This window comes from Heterocephalus glaber, unplaced genomic scaffold (assembly GCF_053883595.1).
Source record: "Heterocephalus glaber isolate CG9 unplaced genomic scaffold, H.glaber_assembly_v1.0 deba00000331, whole genome shotgun sequence".
NCBI classification, from domain to species: Eukaryota; Metazoa; Chordata; class Mammalia; order Rodentia; family Bathyergidae; genus Heterocephalus; species Heterocephalus glaber.
The window spans coordinates 28,656,260-28,681,578 of record NW_028258142.1 but is presented as its reverse complement, the minus strand read 5'-3'; the positions used below and the strand labels follow the sequence as shown (position 1 = coordinate 28,681,578).

At 34.9% G+C, this 25,319-nt stretch overlaps 1 protein-coding gene across 8 annotated transcripts in view; it reads left to right on the top strand.

The window, feature by feature from the left end:
* Nucleotides 1–25,319, top strand: part of Dcc (DCC netrin 1 receptor) — a 1,202,110-nt gene that overhangs the window by 711,179 nt on the left and 465,612 nt on the right. For all 8 annotated transcript variants that reach the window (XM_004855173.3, XM_021236635.2, XM_021236638.2 and 5 more), the window contains 2 exons: nucleotides 20,023–20,177; nucleotides 22,759–22,879. In XM_004855173.3, coding sequence (XP_004855230.1) covers nucleotides 20,023–20,177; nucleotides 22,759–22,879 — 276 coding nt within the window. The remainder of the gene's footprint in view (nucleotides 1–20,022; nucleotides 20,178–22,758; nucleotides 22,880–25,319) is intronic.

Sequence of the window (25,319 nt, the reverse complement as noted above, 5' to 3'; positions counted from 1 at the left end):
ATCTTGTTCTGAGAGATTCTGTCAATTATTTTTTGACTTTATCTGATAAGAGTAATTATGTATTTTATGTCACCCTATTTTTACATGAGTTTTTAGTGTGTAGGTGGGTACACGGGTATGTGTACATGTATGTGCTTTGATGAATGTGAAAATTATATGAGATATAAGGAAACTAGAATACTCTAAATAGCTCCTTTACAAAGAGCAGTTTTAATCCAGTACATTTTCTTCACATCCAGGCTTTTTCCCTAAAATATTGCATATGTTTTTAGTAATATTTTTCCAAAATCTTTGGAATGTGTCATATTCTCTGATATGTAAATTTTTTTGTATTAAATTCTTTTATTGGTACATTGTAGGTATACGACACGATTACATTTCTCATTGGCAATTCTACCTTTATATAATGCATCTTGGTTCTTATTTTTTCCCCATTCCTAGCCCTCCCTTCACGCCCTCCACCCTTCCCTATTTACAAAGACTTTATTTCCATTTTTTCCATTTCTCATCATTTTTTCCTTTCCCTTCTTCCCTTTCCCCTGTGCCTCCCACTACCCCTACCCCTTTGGACCTTTTCTTCCTATTTTACATTATCGATTATTCATTCTAATCATTGGTACATTTTAGGTATACAATATAATGACTTTCATCATTGGAAATTTGCACCTTTACATAGTCTCTCTTGGTTCTTGTTTTTCACCCTTGCCCAGCCCTCCCTTCAACCCCTCCAGCCCTCCCTATTTACAAAAATTTTGTTCCGATTTTTCCATTTTCTCATTAATCCCATTCCCTTCTATCCTTTCCCCTAGCCCTCCCAGTTCTTTCCCCTTTGCCCCTTTTCTTCCTATTTCACATTACCTATTATACATTTTAGTCCTTATTTACACTTTCAGTTTCTCACACCAGAGAAACTATTCGGTATTTACACGTGTGTCCTATTTATTTCACTTAAGAGTATGGCCTCAATGTGCATCCACTTAGCTATAAATGTCTCTAATTTCTCATTTTTTATGGCTGAGTAGTACTCCATTTTATAAAAAAAACCACATTTTCTTTATCCAGTCACCAGTTGATGGGCATTGGGGCTGTTTCCAAGTTTTAGATATTACAAACTGTGCTGCTATGAACATGGGTGCACATATATCACTGTGGTATGATACTTTTAATTCTTTGGAGAAGATCCCCAGCAGTGGAATAGCAGGGTCAAATGGGATTTCCAGTCCTAGTTCTTTGAGGTATCTCCATACTGATTTCCACAGTGGTTGCACCAGTCTACACTCCCACCAGCAGTGGAGCAGGGTTCCTCTTTCCCCACAGCCCCGCCAGCATTGGTTATTGGTTGATTTCATGATAGCAGCCATTCTTTCTGGAGTGAAGTGGAATCTCAGTGTTGTTTTCATTTGCATCTCTTGAATGACCAGTGACATTGAACATTTTTTCATGTATTTATTTGCTATTTCTACTTCTTTGTGTGAGAAATGTCTGTTCATTTCAGATGCCCATTTTTGCATTGGGTCTTTAAATTTGGGAGGTCTGATCTTTTTAAGTTTGTTATAGATTCGAGATAGTAGGCCTTTGTCTGAGGAAGAGCAGGTGAAGATATTTTCCCACATTGTGGGTTGTCTCTTCACACTGCTGGTGGTTTCTCTTGCTGCTCAGAAGCTTTTTAATAACAAGAGATCCCATTTGTTGATGGTTTTTGCTAGTTCACGGGCAACTGAGGTTTTGTTCATAAAATCTTTTCCTACACCGATGTCTTCAAGGGTTCTACCTAACCTCTGTTCCAACTGGTTCAGAGTTTCTATTTTAATATTTAGATCTTTAATCCATTTCGATTTTAGTTTAGTGCATGGTGAGAGATACAGGTCTAGTTTTAATCTTTGGCAAGTTGAAGTCCAATTTTTCCAGCACCATTTATTGAAGAGGCTATCTTTCCTCCAGTGAGGGTGTTTGGCTCCTTTATCGAAGATGAGATGGTTGAGTGTGTCTGGCGTTGTTTCTGCATCTTCTAATCTATTCCATTGGTCCTCAAGCCTGTTTCTTTGCCAGTACCATGCTGTTTTTATCACAGTAGCTTTGTAATATAGTTGCAGGTTGGGGATTGTGATACTCCCTGCCATGTCTCTGTTACCTAGAATTGCTTTTGCTATTCTGGGTCTCTTCTTGCTCCAAATGAATTTTTGGATTTTTTTTCTCGAGGTCTATGAAGTATGCTGCTGGGATCTCAATTGGAATTGCATTAAATCTATATAGCAGTTTTGGAAGAATGGCCATTTTCACTATATTAATCCTTCCTACCCAGGAGCAGGGGATGTCTGTCCATTCCCTGATATTATCTTCAATCTCTCTTTTCAGAGTGCCATAGTTTTCAGAGACGAGGTCTTTGATTTCTTTTGTTAGGATGATTCCTAGGTATTTCAGTTTTTTGGATACTATTGTGAAAGGAATTATTTGCCCTATTTCTCTCTCAGTGAGTCTGTCATTTGTGTAGAGGAAAGCTATTGATTTTTGTGTGTTGACCTTGTAACCAGTCACTGGACTGAATTTGGTTGTAAGTCTAGAAGACTTTTGGTGGAGTTCTTGGGGTCTTCTGTGTAGAGTATCATGTCATCTGCAAATAATGACATTTGGACTTCTTCATTTCCTATCTTTGTTCCTTTTATTACTTTCTCTTGTCTAATTGTCATGGCTAATGTTTCCAGAACTATATTGAACAAGAGTGGTGATAGTGGACATCCTTGTCTTGTTCCTGATTTGAGTGTGAAGGATTTCAGTTTTTGACCATTTAGTATGATATTGGCTGTTGGTTTTTCATAGATGGCTTCTATCAGTGTGAGGTAGAGACCATCTATTCCAAATTTTTGTAGGGTTTTTATCATAAATGCATGTTGGATTTTGTCAAATGCTTTTTCTGCATCTATGGAGATAATCATATGGTTTTTGTCCTTGGCTCTATTGATATAGTGTATTACATTGATTGATTTGCAAATGTTGAACCATCCCTGCAACCCTGGGATGAATCCCACTTGGTCAGGGTGTATCATCTTCTTGATGATCTTCTACATTCTGGTTGCCAGTATCTTATTAAGGATTTTTGCATCTATGTTCGTTAGTGACATTGGCCTATAGTTCTCTTTTTTGGTTGGGTCTTTCTCTGCTTTGGGGATCAAGGTGATGCTTGCTTCCAGGAATGAATTCAGGAGTATTGCTTCTCTTTCAATTTCATTGAAGAGTTTAAACAGTAATGGCAGTAGTTCCTCTCTAAATGTCTTGTAGAATTCAGCAGTGAAACCATCAGGGCCTGGGCTTTTCTTAGGTGATAAGTTTTTAATTACATTTTCAATTTCATTGGTTGATATTGGGTTGTTCAGAATTTGTAGGTCATCTTCATTCAACTTTGGTAATTCATATGTATCTAGGAATCTGTCCATTTCTTCTGTGTTGTCCATCTTATTGGCATATAGGTTCTGGAAGTAGGTATTGATGATCATCTGGATTTCTGCTGGGTCTGTTGTAGTTTCACCCTTTTCATTCCTAATTGCATGGATTTGGGTCTTTTCTTTCCTTTTTCTGACAAGGTTGACTAAAAGTTTATCAATTTTGTTGATTCTTTCAAAGAACCAACTCTTGGCTTCATTGATTTTTTGTATCATTCTCTTAGTCTCCATTGCATTGATTTCTCCTCTGATCTTTATAATTTCTTCCCTTGTATGAGCTTTGGGTTTGTCCTGCTCTTCTTTTTCTAGAAGCTTGAGGTTCAGCATCAGGTTGTTTAATTGGGCTCCTTCTATTTTCCTAATATGCGTATTCACTGCTATGAATTTCCCTCGTAAGACTGCTTTCATTGTGTCCCATAGATTCCGATATGTTGTATTGTCATTGTCATTTAATTGAAGGAACTGTCTGATTTCTTCTTTAATTTCCTCTGTGACCTATTGGTTATTCAGAAGTGTGTTGTTCAATTTCCACATGTTTATGAAATTTTTTGAGTTTCTTTTGCTATGGATCTCCAATTTCATCCCACTATGGTCTGATAATATACAGGGGATAACTTCAATTCCTTTGTACTTACTTAAACATGTTCTATGTGTGAGTATGTGGTCTGTTTTTGAGAATGACCCATGTGCAGCTGAGAAGAATGTGTATTCTGATTTTGTGGGGTGGAAGACTCTGTAAACATCTGTAAAGTTCATTTGTTCAAGAATTCGATTGAGTTCTAGTATTTCATTACTTATTTTTAGTGTAGTTGATCTATCTATTTGTGACAGTGGGATGTTGAGGTCCCCCACTACAATTGTATTAGTGCATATATGGCTTTTCATGTCCATTAGTATTTGTTTTATATAGTTGGGTGCACTAGTGTTTGGTGCATAGATATTTATGATTGTCATCTCTTCCTCTTGGATTCTTCCCTTTACAAGGATGTAGTGTCCTTCTTCATCTCTCTTAATCAGTGTTGGTTTGAAATCTACTTGATCTGAAAAGAGGATAGCTACTCCTGCTTTTTTTCGGGTTCCTATCACATGGAGTATTGTTTTCCACCCTTTAACTTTCCTTCTATGAGTTTCCTTTTGAATGAAGTGTGTTTATGTATGCAGCATATTGTTGGATTTTGCTTCTTGACTCATTCTGCCAGTCTATTTCTTTTGATTGGTAAATTGAGACCATTAACGTTGATGGTTATAACTGAAATGTATTGCCTTGTCATTGCCATGACTTTGTCTTTTTGTTGGGTTCTCCCCCTTTACATTTAATTTGTCATGCCAGATGGGTTCATTCTGCTTTGCTTCCTGGGGTTGTGATCCTCAATGTCTCTTCCTAGGCTATTGTTTAAAATTCTTTGGAGTGCTGGTTTGGTATTCACGAAGTTCCTAAGGTGCTCTTTGTCATGAAAGTATCTTATTTCTCCATCCATTTTGAAAGATAGTTTTGCAGGGTACATCAATCTGGGTCGGAGGCTGTTTTCTTTTAGGGCTTGGAATATGTCACTCCAAGCTCTTCTTGCCTTGATGGTTTGTGTTGAGAAGTCTGCTGTGATTCTGATGGGCTTTCCTTTGTATGTGATTTGTTTCTTTTCTCTGACTGCTTGGAGAACTTTGTTCTTCTGTTGTGTTTCTGGAATCTTAACAATTATATGCCTATGTGTAGATTTTTTTTGATCAAGGCTATTTGGAGTCCTATATGCCTCACTTATCTGTATGTCAAGCTCTTTTCCCCCGCTTGGGAAGTTTTCTGCCATTATTTCTGTGAAGAGATTTTTTATGTCATCTGCACTCTCTCCTGTTTCTTCATTGAGCCCAATCAGTCTTATGTTATTCTTTTTTGCATCATCTCCCAGCTGCTGGATTGATTTCTCATGTTCCCTTATAATTTTGAAGCAATTTTTCTTTTCCTGGTCATGAATTGCAATCTTATCTTCTATATCTGAAATTCTGTCCTCACACTGGCTCATTCTGCTGTGTAGACTTTGAATGGAGTTTTTCATGTCCTGGAAATCTGTTTGCATCTGTTTTATGGATTCCATTTGTTTCTTATGTTGGGATTCCATCATGTTCCTCAGCTCCTCTCTGGATTTATTAATCATGTCTTGCACTAAGGGCACAATTTCTCCTATTATCTGAGAAATTATTTCTGATTTCATTTTTTCCAGATCTCCTTTTGTTGCCAGTTCAGTGGGTCCAGGTGGTTGAGTATCAGAGGGTTCCATCTCATTTCCCTTTGGGGTTGCTGTAGGTGATCTGGAAGTCTGGTTTTGAGACTTATTTATGTGTTTTCTCATTTCAACTGGGGCGGGGGGCTGTTAGCACCTGCACGGATTACCTCCTCTGAGCTGGGTGAGGTGGAATAGGGGCCAGGAGCAGCAGTAGGGATGGTGACCCAAAAGCCCTTTCCTGTGGGCTGGGAGCAGCCGGAGGGATGGTGGCCAGGAAACCCCTTCCTCTGGACCAGGAGCAGTGGGATGGTGGCTCAGAAGCCCCTTCCTCTGGGCCAGGAGCAGCGGGACAGAAGGTGGCCCAGAAGCCCTTTCCTCTGGGCTGGGAGCAGCGGGAGGGATGGTGACTGGGAAGCCCCTTCCTCTGGACCAGGAGCAGTGGGACAATGGTTCAGAAGCCTCTACCTCTGGGCCGGGAACAGTGGGACTCAGTACCTTGATCTGGTGGTCTGGTGTCCTCTGCACCTTGGTAATGTGGAATCAGGTGGCTGCCTGTCTGCAGTGGGGTGATTCAGTGTCTACCGCATGACTCAGAACCTCGGTAGGGTGTGCACAGACCTGCCTGTCTGCAGCGGGCTGATTCTGATTCGGCGTGTTCCGCAGGACTGGGGACCTCGGTAGGTAGGGTGTGGGCAGACCTGCCTGTCTGCAGTGGGGTGATTCGGCGTCTTCCGCATGACTCTCTGTGCCTTTAATATCAAGGTGAAAGCAAGACACTGTTAAACTGTCTAGAAATGTCAAAATTTCCTTGAACATAATTGGTAAGAGCATGGAAAGCTTCAAAAAATTTATTAAGAGCTCATACTATTAATATCAAGATATATTGAAGAATTAACAGAGAAAATGACTTTCAGAAGGAGGAAGTTTACAATGCTTTGAAAGGCGCAACAATAAAACTTCTGGGAAGCATCTGAAGAACATAAAAGAAGAGAATTTTGGAGTTGAACTCATTTTGCCTGCCATGTTTCCTTGTTGTATAAGACAGAAACATGTCTCCTTTATAGTTGGGGGAAAAAGGAAAAGAAACATATTCCCTGTCTAGGAATGATGCAGTGATTGAACAGATCATTAAATTTCTTTGATACCTTTCTTGAGAAGTAAAAGGCCATAGATTGGAATTCAGACATCTTAGATCCTAGAAGTAAGTCATTTCAGTAAATTTAATTTACTGTTAGTTTATTTACTGTTAACTTTTCCAACCCTAAAATATAGGAGATGACTAAATTTCTAAGACACTTTAGAGCTGCCAGTTAGTCAAATCAGTAATAAGATGCACTATATTAGTATGTAAGGTCATAATGAGACACAATATTCTCTTTAGGGTACTCACAGTCTACATTTCTGTTCATTTGAAGTTCAAATTTATTTAACAATAACAAAATATAGCCCCTCACTATGTAAATTTTAACTTGATTTGTAACTCTAGATTTACTTTTATTTTCACAGTGTAGATATTTTGACAGTAAAACCATTAAATATCTCTCTATGTAATATAAATGCATATATATACTATATATATATGCACAGTTATTGACAAAGTGAAGTCCTATGTTATTTATATGACTGTGCTTATGGTGAAGAAGAATTTATACATAGAGATGAATATAATATAAATATGAATGACATATAGGATAATATGCCAAGAATATTTTAGAAGCATCTGAGAACCAGTATGTTTTTTAATCAGAATGAATTGACAGAGTAAAAGTTTTCTAAGCAGCTTGTTTTTCATTGATAAGTCATTTGTTAAGTATAATTATATGAATACTTCTGGAAATGAGAAGGTATAAGAATAATTCTGTGTGATGTGAAGAATTACATAAAGCATTCCTTAAATTTTTCTTTCCATACCATTTCCCAGTGAGACTTTATTAGAGTATTTCATGATGACGTGCAAAGACAAAAAGTGAGCTTACAGCAGTGCTTAGCCTTACATTTGGCCCTTATATTTCCTAGGTGTAGGGAAAGAGACAATGAATTATTTTCCTAGGGTATAAAGAGTATTAGTAACAGGGCTGAATCTGTAAGGTTGTAAGCTGTGTTGTTTCAGCACTGAGTGCCAGAGTCCACATAATAAAGGTGGCCAAATATTCATTCACACGCACACAGTATGTACACATGTAAACATAAATACATACATATTTGTCTATAATTTGCAGCACCTTACAAGGGTTTTAGAGTAGAGTTCTAAGAGTCAATGGAATTCCCTCAATCACTTTAGGTGTGAATGGCTGGTAAATAGTAGAATTTGCTATTTTAAAAAGTCTATTATATGTACATTTCATTTACCCTTAATACCTTACATCTTACAAGTTAATGCCAACTTTTCCCAACTAAAAGGAACTTTCTGGAATCTGAATATTTTAATTCAATTTACCATTTTGCCTCACACACACATTTTATAAGCATTCTTCCTTGGTTTTTAAATATTGGGAAAAATTTTCAGAAAGCCAATTTTCATTTAGTACACAAGAAGCCATTCAAATTCACAAGTGTGTTGTATATATGAGGAGATTTTATAAATGCCCCCCCAAACCTAACACAGATACCTACATTTTCCATGGTTTCTGAAATTCCCAGTTGAAAAGCAGTGAAGTTACCATGGATCCTGGTCTTATCTGCAAGAATGAAAAAAGCACATAGAGTCTCAAAACTGGAATATAATCAATGCTAGAATTGCTCTTTCGCCAAAGAAGTAAGTCATTTGTAAGTGTTGGTTTGCAAGGAGTACTGTCATTTTGCAACAAGATGTTTGAACTAATTACCCTTGACCTACCTTTGAATGACTTGCTTTGATTTTTATGAGACACTTAAGTTGGTATTTATTGTTTTAAACAATACGTTAATGCTAATCAAATATCATTTTAGTGGCTGCATAAAAGCAAGCTGGCAATTTTATTTTCCTGGTTCTGTTTTTTTTTTTTTTGGTCTAAATGAACATTGTTCATGCTGAACAGCATGGGGACACCCATATATGCTTCTATGTTAGACTCACAGAATTCTAAAACTGGATAAAAAGATAATTTACTTTTTTGGGTTTTTTGGTGCAAAGAATTTTCTGATCCAGCTTTAAGTTAATGTGAAAGCTCTCTCTCTCTCTCTCTCTCTCTCTCTCTATATATATATATATATATACACACATATAGATACAGACATATACATACATAAATATATATAAACACATATATGTATGTATAAGATGAGCACAAAGCTATTTTCCTTGAAAGTGTAAAATAATTGAGAAAAAGAGAGAAAGACTGAACCACTCCATCCCCAGCTACCCTTGAAGGGAATCCTAAGATTTGAAAATGCAAATTCCAGTTCAGTCTTCTATATTTATAAGGTAAAAAAGGCAAGTCAAGAAAAGTTCAGCTATTTGTCTCATTGCAAAGATACACTAATGTTCTGAATTTGAAAATATGGGTTCCAGTTTAACCTAAACTTTCAAAGTAAGAAAACAAAGTCGAAGACACTTCATGGCTTTTCTCCATCTATAATCTGATTTAGCATAAAACCAGCATCAGGAGACAGAGAACCTGATCCGTTTTTGCTCTCAGAGCGGCCTTTCCCAGGTCATCCTGCATTTGTAAGTTCCTCTCTAAATGAGAGATAGAAGCCTTTCATTGCTCTTTCTTTTGCATGATTTCCCTCCAGGATTTATGTGATTGTCACCAGCAGTGAGAATTTCTCTGAGGATTTTCCAAGTCCCAGTGAGAAAGAGTGATAAAAGGAAAATATTTACATTCTATTTATAATTTATGTACTATTTATATAAGGTCAAAATTTCTGAGGGGTTCTACTCGTACTTAAAATTATGGTGGTGATCCCTTCTAATGGGTAGACTTTAATTTTTTCATCATTGGAAGTTTTAAAAATACAAAAAGGAAAGCCAATATATTCGTACTTCCATAATCATTGTAAAACCTTGGCAGTTTACTTCCAGAGCCTTACACACACACACACACACACACATTCACCTCCTTCACAAAAATGATTCTATTATTTTTGTGAAACTTATCTATGTGAATTAAATATCCCCTCAAATATCAGGATTTCATATATTTTCTTATCCTTCTATGTAATCATAAATATTTCAGTGGATAGGAAAAAATTCATAATATGCTATAGCTGCTATTTTTAGGCCTTTTAAAGATCATGTTTTTAGCTCAGTGGTGCAGCCGCTTGCCCCGCAAGCACAAGGACCTGAGTTCGATCCCTGGTACTAAAAAAGAAAATTAAATAAAATAAAGATCATGTTTTTAATTGAGTATAATTGATGAAACCTCTGGTATGAAAAATGAGAAAGTCTCTCATAGCAGAGATGAACATGCCTATTTTTTTATCTCTTTTCTCCACTTACAGATTAACCTGTTCAGTTGTATGGTAGTGTCATTCTCTTCAGTGACAATTATTTCCATTGTATTTACTTATATTTATCTATACAAATGTATCTAATATTCATGAAAAGTCCTTTCACCCAGTGTCTAACTTTTAATTGCCTGGATTTGTTACTAGACATTTTAGAAAGTGCTATATTCTATCAGTACTTTATGACGGAGTATGTGGTTTAGTATATCGAAGATCACATATAATATTCTTGGGTAACATTATTTCATTTTCTTCTGAGGCTTTCTGTTACTATATGGGAATGTAGTTCGTCTTCATCCCTTAGGATGTGTTTTGATGTTGATTTTTCTGTCTGGATATTCAGATAACTCTTTACTCTTTAGATTCCATAGCTTAAATAAGATATATGTCACTATTCACAATTATGTATTTAATTTTCCAGAAACGTGAGCTGGTGTTTCAACCTATAAATCCAGATTTAGTTTTCAGTGTATTTTTTATTTTACCTTTGACTGTAACTTCTGTCCCATTGGTGAGCTCAGGCCATCAGGAATGGTGGTTATCTTAATAAGTTGTTGTCTTTCCTTATCCTCTTCTGTACAAGATTGGTCTTAATTATTTTTGTTCCTTTCTTATATGTATCTACTTTTGTTGCAAGTACCTCACATGTCCTTTATGATTTTCTATGGTATCTATTATGATACTTGTACTTTCTAATTTGTATATTGGTTTTCTAATGTTGTTTGGGTCTTTAAGTTTTCCTTAGGGTGCTACCTCCTGTTTCATTTCATTGTTAGTTTATCATCTAGTCTTTGACTTCTGTCTTTATTGGATTTATTTTTATACTGTATCAAGAGGATGAATTGTGTGAAGCAATTTGAGAATTTCCTTCTCTTTCTACTTTTATATTTACTCCTGAATTATGTGGTTCCTTACACTAAATTACTCTCCTCTCTCCCTCTGTTACCACACCCCTGTTTCTCATTATTGTTAGTAGTATTATGTTTTCATGTTTACTATTGTATATGTAAACATATGTACATTTCTATCAGACATTCTATTTACTCTAATGTAATAAAAATTATTTAGATTTATTTACCACATTTTCTGGGATTTCCTGGATTTCAGTTTGAAGGCTGGGTGTTTCAAGGTTAGGTATTTTTAAGTAACCAGTGGGGATGGTAAAGCACTGAGTTTGAGTGAAGCAGTGTTCAGCTTCTTTCAGAATAACCAGTTTTTCTGGCCAGTACTCCATCCCCTTTCTCTCTGTAGGAGAGGAAGTTGTCCTGGGTTTATAATCAGCTCTTTAATTCATAGGTAGCCCAGAGCCTTCACCTTAGTCACCACCAGCCCTTCTCCTGTGGGTTTCCTCAATGGCCATCAGTGCTTCTCACAAGTCAGAAAGGAGAAATAGAAGCTGTCCATAGACTTTTGCATTCATTAATGCTTGTAAGTGTTTGTGACAATTCTTAGCTTTTCCCCAAATTCTAAGGCAGTTTCTCAGGTTTAATGGAAATAAATGCTATCTTCTCCTCTACTCCAGAAATGCCTTTCTGGAGACTCTACATATGTAACATGTATATATGTAATTATGCCTTTATGGTCTTTGTTTGCTATGGTGTGTGTGTATGTGTGTGTGTGTGTGTGTGTGTGTGTGTGTGTGTGAGAGAGAGAGAGAGAGAGAGAGAGAGACAACAGACAATGTGTGTACACATACTGGAACTTACCTATTATTTCATGAACATCAGGTGTAGGAATTCAGTAATCCATTACAATTCATCACCTCAGTTAATTATCTGAGCTGAAACCGTTCTTCATAGAATATCTACTACTGATAAGAAACTTCAAAAAAAATGCCCTGCCTTGTTCACTAACTTTTCAATGTACAGTTAAACAGATGCAACAATAGACCTAGACATGTAGCTCAGTGGTGGAGCTCTGGCCAAGGCTACATGAAGCCCTGGATTTGATCTCCAACAACTCAAAATAAAAAATCACAATCAAATTTCTCAGAAATAACCCTCATGCATGAAACATGTTTCTCTAGACCTTTAGACTATCTACATATGTTTCTCTATATTTCACACTCAAATACCAAAAGGAATACTAAAATAAATTTGAGTGAGGAAAAATAATAGTTCTTAAATATCTATCCGTATGTAGTATCAGGAACTGGATAATTTCTTTTAGCTATTGATTATTTTGTTATATCACATGTGAGGTAACATTTACATTTTGATATCTTTTCTTCCTTAACCTGTTTTTATTTTCTTCACAGTTCAAATTGAAAGAAAACAATGTTGTTTATAAATTATATATATATATATATACATGTACATATGAGAGTCTTAAGTCTGTATATATACTGTGTTATAAATATAAGTATTTTGTTTAATCAAATATTACTAAGTAATACTTATATATCAATATTACTATATACTAATACTAAGTATTACTATATACTACTAAGAAGTATATAAGAACATATGTATGAATCGGGAAATATATATATATATATATATATATATATATGCGCATCTATATGGATGTGCAACACACATAAGCAAGCCTACTTGATGTTAATTACCAGAGTCTACAGAAAGCCCTTTGCAGCACAAGAATCATGTGTCCAGCTGCTGCTGTTAACAAAGGCATGTCAGTAACATAAGGCTGCATATAGAATTAGGACCTTGAGATAATCCCTCTATTATTTTTATCCTGGATCTGATCCCACAGATCATTCTTCCACTTTATTCCTAGGCTCCACAATTGAAGAGAAAAATGGAAAGCTCAGTCTGGGTTTAGACAAATGCAACCCTAATTACTGTAAGGGCAGGCAAGGAGGAAGGGCAATGGTGTTATTTGTCTGGATAAAGAAAATTGTGTGGGGAGATCTGAAATTGTTTCCTAGCATGTATGAAGGACTCTAAAATAAAGATTGAGAATCAGATCATCTTCATCCCCAAAACACAAAGAGCAGAATTTTTAAATAGCAGGAAGACTGTGTTAGCATATTGCACTCACAATAAATAAAACTAATGGAGTGTGCAAAATAAAATTCAAAGGTCTAAATTTGATTTGTCTAAGATAATTAAAGCATGTCTTTGCCAGTGATAATGGAATGGTTTACAGTTTGTTGCTTTTAGTATTATATTGTCATAATTGGTATTAACATTAGAAGAAAAGCTCATGCTTGCTTTTTAAATCTTGCCCACCTACCTTGGTAGCCCGATGATAACTTAATGCCAAATAGCTGGTGTGGAGAGTGGAACCACCTTTATACCTGCTCATCTAAGAATATGTATTGGGCACCTATCCTCTTATTGGCCTTGAGGACATAAAGATAGGGAATCTTTAGTTTTTATGAAATTAATAGCTCAATGAATTCCCACACAGATCAGTGCCAAAATGGAATGGATTACTGTTGATTTACTTGGTCTCCTGTTATAGAATTTTCAGTATGATGCATTTAATTCTACTTGAGAAAATATATGCAATTAAATACTGAACTTAAGCCTAGATATGTGTCAAGAAAATGTAGTTACCTTACAATAGCTAATTTTCCCATTTATTTTCACCTTATGTTTGAGATACAAATTGATTGCTTTCATTTTGGGAAATTGGAACATATGCACATCACATCTTAATCATCTGTACTTTCTCTTTCCCTCCCCACCCTCTGATCTTCCCCATCCCTACAACACCTTCCCATCAACACACCTCTCTGTCTCTCTATCTTCTCTCATTTTCTTTCTGTCAGAGTAGATTGAAACAATGCTTTAAATAACAAATGCAGAGTATAAAATGCATACCTGAAAAGCCACTTTTCAAGAAGGTGGAAGCTTCAATCAATATTAATAGAACAAAGCTCAAGTGTCCTTTATTTCTAAGGTATAATACATTCTATCCATTTTTAAAGGTAGGACCCAGTCTAACCTAATCTAAACTTTTTAGAAAAGTACAGATAGGAATTTGAGAGAGACTTAAATAGAGAATCAAATGCAAATCACAATACCCAGTTCTCTAGGGGAGGACAGATGTGCAGGTAGGAAAAAGCAAACCAGAGAAAAATGTTAAGCAGATTTCAAGTAACTTGTCACATAAGAAAAGTCTTACTGAGAACTGTTGAATGGGCAGAAAATATATTGTGTAATATCGTTTTAAAAAAAAACAGGAAAAGGAAATTAAATATTTAAAGTTAGTTAAACAGAAGTTACTTAAGCAACAAAAGTTAGTGAAAAAAATGAAATTCTGGATGAGAACAATTTCGCACCACTAAATTGAATGGTCCTTTAGTCCATTTTATCCTAGGAATGTAATCTAGGGAGGAATCCATGATCAGAAACATGTTGATGAAATATAGCACATACATAGCCATAGATAAGCCATGTTCACGCTGTAGTCAGTTTCTCTATTTGTATATAAAGCAATTTATTACATCATCTAAGTATCTATTTTAATCTTTAAACAGTTTAACAAGTAGGATAAGTTCTGTTTTTGTTTTTGTTTTTTTTGGTACCGGGATCAAACTCGGGTCTTTGCGCTTGCACAGCAGGAGGCAAAACTGCTGAGCTAAATCCGCGGCAAGTTTTGTTGAAGTAGATGATTTCTATGGAAAATGTGTGAGAAATTAAAATAGACTCAGTAAATTTTTAACTAGTCTATGAGCGATTAAATATAAAGGTATAAATTTGGTCTTTATTCTGTGAACATTGAGATCTCACTAGTGATACCTTGAAAAAAAGTGATGTAATTAAAAATCTTCATAGATAGCCAGTTTTCCCGGCACCGTTTATTAATGAGGTTATCTTTCCTTTTTCCTTTATGTTTTTGGCCCCTTTGTCAAAGATCAAATAGTTGAACGTGTGTGAGATTGTCTCTGCTTCCTTTAGTCTGCTCCATTGATCCTTTTATCTGTTTTTGTGCCAGTAGCATGATTTTTTTAATCACTGTAGATTTGTGATGCCTCCCATTTTGCCTCGGTTACCTGGGATTGTTTTTGCTATTTTGGGTCTCTTCTGTTTTTATATGAATTTTAGGATCATTTTTCTCCAGCTCAGTGAAGAATGAGGTTAGTATTTTGATTGGGTTTGTATGAAATCTGTATATCAGTTTTGGAAGTATGGCCATTTTGTCTATATTGGCTTAGCTGATATATTTATCAACAGATGAATAGATAAAGAAAATGTAGTATTTACTCACAATAGAGTACTACTTTGCCATACAGAAAAATAAATTTGAGTCATTTATAGGAAAATGCATGTCCATTGAGACTATAATATTAAGTGCAATCAATCACACAAGCTCAAATATCACATGGTTTCTCTTATATGAGAAACTCAAAGTATAAATAAAGAGCAAAATAAGAGATAGATAATAAGAAGTAGTGATATAGATTTTTCTGAAATGGGAAAGGATTGGAGAGATGGAGAGGGTAGGAAGGGAGGAAAAGGAGGTGGAAAAGGGAATTAAGATGTGTTAGGCACATGTACCAACATCACATAAGGAAAGTAAACATTATGTATTGGAAACATGTTCTAATAATTTTTTTCATTAAAAATGCTATTTCCCTGATCACTTTTAACTACAGAAGGCTTAATCAGTTTGTGTTGCAAGTATAGGAATCTAGGGCTGAAAAAGGTATAATATGATTATACCTAGATCTTAAATTCTAGGAAACAGTCCTAAAAGGAACGAATATATCCAAGTCTGTTCACTATAGGAAAAGATAAGATCAAACAAGAAGAGAAAAATTGGATAAACTTATTCACTTTCTTGCAGAATAAATAGTGTAATTATCTAAAATACATTAAGTGATATATTAAATTCATGTTAACATGTCAGAGCTTCTTCCTCTGAGGAGTTACATACTAGTGTTAAGGTAAAACAAAAACATGTACATGTAAATAGAATGTAGAGAAAATCATGTCAAATGGGATAAACAAGTAGCAATAAGTGCCAGTGTTCCCAAAAGTAGAAAAGTTTAAAAAAAAAAAATTAAAAAAAACCACCATGTCTTTCATAGAGAAGTGGGTTAATGAAAAACAGGTTGCCTGTACCCTAAAACGAAATGGAAAACAGCACAATAAGAAAATAGAATTTAGAAAGACTTGAAATTAGAAAAGGGTTATGTGCTTTTGTTTAATTGAGCCACAATGCACATGTAAAGGGTGTGTGGATGATAGGTTTAGGAAAGTAAGCAGCAATTTAGTTGTACATTATTTAAAAGCAAGGTTGAAGAGTTTTATATAATTTCAAGTCCAACACAGGCTTATATTTTTAAGTCATTTCCAGATCTTCTCTCAAGTCACGTATCTTAATTTCCTATGTTTGCAGGAAAATTTTTAAGAATAAGCTTTAAGGATATTACTGAAAGTTTTACTAAAATAATATAGTTCCTGGTCTTTTTTCTAAATAGCCATGCTATGCCATTTTAAATTGTTTTTTCATCATTCATTAACATTTTCCAATAATTTTATCTTGTAGAAATGTGGTTTCTATGACACTATCCAAACTTTATCATACACCAATATTCCCATAGCAAAGGGTGAAAAATATGTATTTTATTGAGTTCTTATTAGAATGAACAGGAAATTTTTGTTGAACATCTGCTGAGGATGAAGCACTGTACTAGGCATTGAAGGCTAAAGGGAGATCATTAGCCCTTGTCTTTACCACTGAGCCTGCTAACGACAGATAACAGCCCAAGACAGGCAGTATATGTCAGAAAGTGGGACCTTAACACTCATTTAGCATGCACGATACTGCCCATGGAAGTAAGAGAAACATTCTTCCTCTCACCTACTGTCTGATGTAATATCAAACTTGGAAAATCTGTTATAAAAATGGAGTTACTAGACGGCCAGGGAAAATAAGATGTCATGCTAAGTGTAACACTTAAACCCTAAGAAATATAAGAAAATTACAAAACATAGATCAGATCTGACATATATACAGGTCTTTTTGCACAGGAAAGAATAGTTGAATATGGTACTTACAGTATTACAACTATAATTACATATTTCAACTAAATTATTCTCTTAGTGAGAATATACTCAGTAAACAAAGTGTTTTGAGAATTTACTATGTGACCAATTTCACATTATATGTTCTATTGAGTGTTAGTAAACAGAAAGGTTTCCCCTAAAATTGGGAAAGCTGAGTCTTCATGACAGTATTTCAAATCTAAGTCACTTAAACTCAATTATTTGTTTTTAAGAAATTCTATTATGTGAACCAAAGAATTTTTACATTGAAAATACACAGAAATGCTATTTGAAATATCAGGAAATAATTTTTAAAAAGATACCACACAGGCATATAAAAGATACATCCATTTATTTTGTTTATTTTATTTGTTTATAGATATATGCAGTACAATGATGTTTGATATGAGTGATACACTGTGCTTTCTAATATTTATCTTTAAAATAAAATTGTGTTATTATAAGTATTCATGAATATTATCTGCCATTTTCCTCAGTTCTTATCTCTAGATCAGTGATGGCAAACCCAAAACCCACTTATTTATTGCAAAGTGCCAACACTGCAATTAAACCTGAATACTGAGGTTTTAGTTTAGGAAAAGTAAATCTTACATTAACGTCTTTTGTCTTAAAGAAAAAACAGTATGCATGACATAAGTTCCCCACCACTGCCTAGGTTATAGATATGGACAATAGAGGTACTTTTAGTGAGAAGAGGGGTTGGGATTTAAACCCGGCTGGTCCAGCTCCATTATTGGGGTTCTTGAACCTTCTCTTTTTTCCCCTTCAATACAAATCTGGTATTCTTTTTATACTTATAGTCCTTACTATTCCCTCCTTCCTCTTCCCTCCTCCCTCTCCTCCTCTACTTACTCCCTCTACCTCTCTGTGTGTGTCATACAGGTGTGTGTGTGTGTATGATCATATGACTGTGTATGTATCTCTACACACACACACACACACACACACACACACACACATATATATGTTTATAGTCTCAACCCAGTAAATCACTTTTAAGATCTACTAAGAATTGTGACCCACATTTTGAAAAACTCTGATTTAGGCATAATGATTCCAAGAAAAGTTTGATGAAAGTGAAGATTCAGGAAGAGTAGAGTTAGAGTTTACATGATTCCAGGAAAGAAGGAGCGACAGGAGAGGATGGGTAGATAACATGCTTTTATTTTTTTAATGGCTCTAATTTATTTTCTCCATCATCTCCCAGGCACAGAAAGATTATTGGGTTATAATTTCACCAGAATTTTAAAAGTAGACAATTATAACAAAGCACTGCAGTGGGTAGGGTGGTAATGGGCAGGGAAGTCAGACTGTCTGGTGCCTCAATTTATATGCTGTGTAATTTGGGAAAAGTTATTTAAACACCTTCTATCTCAACCTCCTCATCTGTAAAATAGGGATAATGGATCCTGCCTCAGAGAGGTGTAGTGAGAATAATAAAGTGCTTAGACTAATAAATTGTGCATTGACAGCTCTAAGGAAATATTGTTTGTTGGCTAGTAAATAAAAACTTGACCAGAATCTGTGATAAAACTGAGAACAGAATTGAGAAGATGCAACTAATGTAACTTTTCAAAGGATATTCTATAAGTATTGCTGATGTCTTTTGGTTCATCATCAGTGAATTGGGCTAAGGAATCAAAAATATCTCATTATACTAATAATGTTATAGTAAATATGTAATTTTAGCCCTGTAGGAAATGGTAAAATGACTCTAAGTTACCTCCTTTCTTTTCATGTCTTTAGCTCATGAATATTAATGCATCCCAGCCAAGATGTTGAAATCAGTTTGCTCTTGTGAAGATTTTAAAAAATTGTTTAGTGCTAATTGTTGAGTAAATATTTAGTCCTAATGTGGGATAGTAAGACAAAGAGAGATAGAGAGAATGAAGTCTTAAATCCTTGGAGTTTTCTTTAGTTCACCCACTCTTCTAAAAGACCATGACCATCATAGTTTTAATATTCACTTTGGTGTCAGGGGAAACTTTTGCTGGTAGTGGGGAAAGAAAATATTGTAATTTTTTAATTGAGGAAAAAGTAGCACTCCTTACACACTGAACATAGTAAGAACAATAACAAAAACACAACCTACTCTGGAAAATGGCTACTGAAAATACCTATCAATTTCCTATATGAAACAAGGTCACAGCTACTATTTCACTGAACCTAGTCTGGCTTCTCAAATAGCAAGTATAGTAAAATCACTGTAAGTTTTCTCATGGATGAGCATAAATATTACTTTTAAAAAATCCTCTTCTAGCCATGTTTTTGAGGAACTAAGCCTGAGAGACTCATTAGCAAAGATGTATTACACATATTGTATTTTCCTTTAACTACAAATTTTCATCATAGAGTAACTAGTATTACGGTAATTAAGAAATTAAATTAAACCAGTGTATTACATACCATGCTGAGAAAATAATAACAAAGTATAGTAATATATGTTAATAGTCTCTAGAATAGAAATGTATCCACAGTAAAAATATTACCTTATTCAAGAATGAGTCCATCACATTAATTAAATTCTAGTGAAACTCTAGAATTTTAAGCAAACTAAGCCTTTTCATCTTACACTTTGTATTGTCTCAGTCCTATAAGTTTTCCTTTACCTCATGAGCATACTTTCCATGGCTTTATGTGTTTTATAGTGTGTAGGTCAACAGCATGCAAACACATGGGTGTTCATGATGTTCATTTGTTTTTTTGTTTTATGTAGATATTTGTTTTCCAATGGGTTACTTTCTTTTAGGAAAATATCATTAACTATAACAACTTACCTGTATTAAGAGGGGAAATGATATATTCTATAATAGTTTCGGTATAATCAGGTGTGGTTTGGGGAATTATTTGAATTACACATATTTTTTACCCCAGAGCAGTGTATTCAACTTAGTAAAAACCTCAAAATGAAAGTTCACATTCTCACTCATTCACTTTTTTTTTCTGTCTTTGCAGTTCCACCATGGTTTTTAAATCACCCTTCCAACCTCTATGCCTATGAAAGCATGGATATTGAGTTTGAATGTTCAGTCTCTGGAAAGCCTGTGCCCACTGTGAATTGGATGAAGAATGGAGATGTGGTCATTCCTAGTGATTATTTTCAGATAGTGGTAATTATCTTTACATATATTAGCTTGACGATCCCATGTATTGCTTACAATTTTTTTCATTGCTTTTCTTTCCTGATAAGACAGATACTTTTGGGAATTTTTATAATGAATTAAGAAAACTTCTAAGAAAGCAGATGATTTCTAGACATGAATTGAGGACCTGGACCAGAGTGATCATACAGTCCATTCCGCTTGTTTTATAGTCTAAGGCTTTAAAACATAGCAAAACAGAGGGCCCAAGACTTTCCAAGTATTTTCATAGAATAGAATTCAGAATCGAGTACTAGACTACATTAAACTTATTGTGACTTTTAGCACATGTAATAATTTTTATGATAAGATATCTTATGTATAATTATGGTAGTCTTACTTTGATATTAGAAACTACTTCTGTTTGTTATTTTTCCACATAATGCCAACCAATCCTATAGAGCAGTATTGATGGGGAAACTGATAATGGTCACTGCAATGTTAGAGAATCCATGGAGATCTATAGTTTACCTTACTTTGTAACTCTTAGTATTGGAAAGAAGTGAAGCCATGAGTAATAATTCTTATAGTTCCCCATAAGTTTTAGTTCACCATCTCTATCCTTATGGGTGATAATGGGGATACTGGTCCTGCATTTAGTGAATTGTCCTGGTGCACAGCAAATGTTCCATGCCTGACATTATTGTTTTTGCTATTACCAGCTGAATGATTTGCTCATTGGAAAATGTTCCATGGAAATTCCGTCAGAGGTATAGGTTCGCATCAAAGGTTCTGATTTCAGGCATATGAATGTACTGTATGAGAAATATATATACAAGGCACTTTCTACACATCAAGAAACTTTGCAGATGAAGGAGAGAGTTTTAGATCCACTTTTCTTAGGATTGAGATGCAGGCATGATCCTGTCAAAGAGGAGCTGTTGCCAAAACCAGGTCTCTTAGCCAAAATATTCCAGAATGTAGGCATCTGGTGCGGCCAGGCACAGGCTCTCTCCATGGCATTATTCTGGCTCTTACTATAAATGCCTCTTCCATAATCAGGTGACTTTCATCAACTTTCATAATCTCTTTGTGCATGCATTTTGGCTTTCTACAAAAATTCTTAAAGGGGGGCCAGGGATTTAGCTCAGTGGTTCAGGTGCCTGCCTCGCAAGCCCAAGGTCCCGAGTTCGAGCCCCGGTACCCCCCCCAAAAAAAATTCTTAAAGAATAAGTCAATATATCTTGTTTATCATGTTTCTCATCACTACCCATTTTTTCACTTGTAGTTGCATTCACTTAATAAGTCAGGAATAGAGTAAGAGATGGAAAAATTTAACTTTTGAATGTCACACCAATCTATTATTTCCTTTAAATGTGATGCTATTTCCACTACCACTGAATTGAAAATGACCTTCCATTAGGAAACTTGCCTACATATATGCTACTTGTTTATAAAGAAAATTGTTGTATACCTTTAAGGATGCATGATAAAATGCAACAATTCTTTTTTCTACAATTTAAATAATCTTTCTTCCAGCATGACTCATTACAGTAAACCTACTTAAATGCTTCTTTTCATAGGTGAAATAAAATTCACGTGCCCTATTCACATTTAATTATGCTTTAAAATATTTTCTCAATAGTTTCAGAAATTCAGGAGCCATTGTATATTGTACATGTTAAAACTAAATGCAAATAATAACTTAAATGATAATTGTTAATTAGAAGTTAGCAGCTTTATCTCAGAATTTTACATCAGCTGAGAATTGACTACAAGACACTAAAAACAATTAAGAATTTCCCATGAGGTAATATTTATCTCTTAATGACTTCAGGGGAAGTGATTTAACACATCTCTCTTACTGAACTAATTCTTGCACTAATATAAAAGATAAACTGAGTTCGTATAATTAAATGCTATCTCAAGATCATTTTATCATCCATCCTTGAAAAAGATGGTGGTTCATTTTATATAAAAAAAGAATTAATGTTGCTGTATTTCATTTATGGACTGGCAAAGGTGTGAAACATTTCATATATAGACTAGCAATGACATGGATTACAATTTCCATGGTATACCACCATATCCCTGATAGATTTTCAGACATTTTTATGGGTAAACATTTCCTAAAAATATATAAGCTTCATTCCTTATTCTTTAGAATTTTCAAATATCACTGTTTTTATTTCATTTTGTTAGATCTTACTTTGTTTTCCTGAGAAGCTACTAAACCTAGTTTTCTACAATAATAAATAAAGGAATGTGACTTTCTTTGGTACTCATCTTTATTTCTTCCATACCTAATAAGAGATCTTTCTTTTGATTATTCATTTAGATATTGAGAATGATGCATACTTTTATGAGGGTATTTTCTTTGCAGAACTTGTCTGAATCGATTCCCGTGAATTCATAAAAGAGTAGTGGAATGTATGGTATTTTCCAGGTAGCAAAAGACATCTATAAGGCTGAGGACCGGATGGCCTCTCTTCTTGTTTATTTTGTGATGTTTTATTAAACCTTGGTCCATGTTCATTTTGTTCCCTTGGGGTTTTTATTTTTGATTTTGTTTTTGCTTTTAACAATATTTCATCTTTTTTTTCCTTTCTAGGGAGGAAGCAACTTGCGGATCCTGGGGGTTGTAAAGTCAGATGAAGGCTTTTATCAGTGTGTGGCTGAAAATGAAGCTGGCAATGCCCAAACCAGTGCACAGCTCATTGTCCCTAAGCCAGGTAAGAAGATAGGTACTTTATCTGGGATTACAGTCAGAATTACACATGGACTTCTTTGACATTTCATGTTGCTCCTTTATGCTTCAAAATCCATATGGAATAATTTAGTTAAGATATGCATGTATATGTGTTGATGATACATTACTTTCAGCAAATTTTATGTGCATTTTATCTACTTCCAGGAAAATAAATCATCGTGATCAATGGAGCTTTGGTTTTCAAGACATCAGCCAATAAATCAATACTGTCTCTCTTTTGTGAGACTGCCTTCCTTCCCAGTGTTCCATATAAATATGAAACATATAAGATATATAAACATATATATGAAAATATAAAATACATATACGATTATATGTGTATTTCATGTGTAGATATGTGCACATAACAACCACATACATACACACATGTACATATATAAGGACCATACATATACAGTTATGTATAGTCTTTATAGAAATTACAGAAAAATAGCTAAAATGAGCACTTAAAAGGACAGTTATTTTTTATTGAACAGATTTTGATGAACTCATTTTTAGAACAATTAATACAGTTTTTCTTTTTTGAAGTATTTTGAAGATTTAATATGATGATTTATTGAAAACTAGCATAATTCTATAATTGATATATTATATAAAATCATTGCAGTAACATTATTCTTGCTGAATAGAGGAGGGTGAAAGAGGGTTTTTGGTCACATATTCTGAAATACTTAACACTAACGAAGTTAAAAAGCAGAATTTGAACAGTCATTTACATATACCTAAATACCAATACATATTAAAACCTCTTGAAAAAGTTTTCATATCATGTTAAGTAAGTTTCAGCTCCTTTATGTCATTCTCTCTTCTGACATGGCTCACCGTTGTCTCAGTTTTCCCTTGAAGCAAGGTTAGTGGGAAGTAACTGAAATATTATAGAAGACATAGTCTTACTTTGGCTTTTGTTATTTTTAAATGTCTATTAGATCCTTATATTTTCTGTACCTTGGCCAATTACCTGATGACACTGATGATAAGGCCTACAAAGATGAATTTTTGCTTTTTTCATGATTGAAGTAAAAAAAAAAGGTAGCAGTCTTACTTGAGTAAAGGAACTAAAGGAACCATCTAGGAATTTAAGAAGACCATCAGCTTTCCTTCAAGAGCCCAATTTCTCTCCTGGCCTACTTCTTTTCCCTTCACTTAATGTACTATGCATATTATTATAACTTTATTTGTGTGACTAAGTAAATCCTCTTCAGAAGAACACGTAATGTATAAATGGGAGAAAACAAACTCTAAAATCAGGGTCTCTAATCTAAGTCATGTTCTAAAAACTATACCCTGAATCATTAGTAACAATTTATAGGGTCATGTTCAAGCTAACATTGGTTGTTGAATACTTCATACAACAAGAGAATTCTAGTTAATTTTCATTGTTCGGCTAAGGGCATAAAGTGCAGGAAAATGTAAGATAAGTCACTCCACATTTCTAGAGGAGGTATTGAACATGTCCTGCAATTTACTGGCTCTGATCCCAGAGGCCCAGTGATCATCTCCTACAACTATTCATAGGAATGGAGGACTCTTTGAAGTTCTTCAGTTTATAGGGTTGAACATTGTCATAGTATTTGTCCTCTGCCAACAACTCATTTGTGGAGGCACTCAGCTTCTTGGATGTGTGTGTGTGTGTGTGTGTGTGTGTGTGTGTGTGTTTCAAGTGTACTCTGGCTGGAGAGTATCTGGAGCTTCCCATTATGCAGGAAGGCAAAGGAAGAGGCCAATTGTGGGAAGAATAGGGTGAGTTCCACTTATGGAAATCAGGGGTAAGATTTCTTAATAAGATGCTGCACAAAAAGCCCTGCCTGCTATGATACCCCAATCAAAAGACTTCAGAGGGATGCTGCTAGGTGTGAAGTTGAACTGGTAGCTGGGACAGAAGATCAGCTAGACAGTGCCTTGCCAAATTCACAAACAGCCCCATGAAGGGACTTCCAGAAAGGGTGTCTCTGCTGAAACTAAACTACTGACCCCCAGTGAAGCATGAAGATGTCTTCTATGACAGTGGACTTTTGAAAACACAAGCTGAAAAACCAGTCTTTATCTCTTCACTCCAAATCCATACTTTTCTTTCTGACCTTGGAAATCCCTAAGCAGAGGGACAAAATAGACCCAAAGAAAACAGGCTACAGACAATCCCACAGCCCCTTTGCCTGTTTCTTGTCTCAGGGCTGCTTTTGGAGGTGAGTAGAAACTTTAGATTCAAAACTAGCTTTTTTTTTTATTAGTACCTGTTTGCAGTAATGGTGACATTCATTGTGTGGAGCTGGATCATGTACATAACACATATTAATTCTTTTTTATTCCCTTTTTTTCCCCTCCATCACTTGATAATTTTTTGTTAGATTCCAAAAAATGGCACGTGTGTGTATGTGTGTGTATGTGTGTGTATCCGTCCTTAC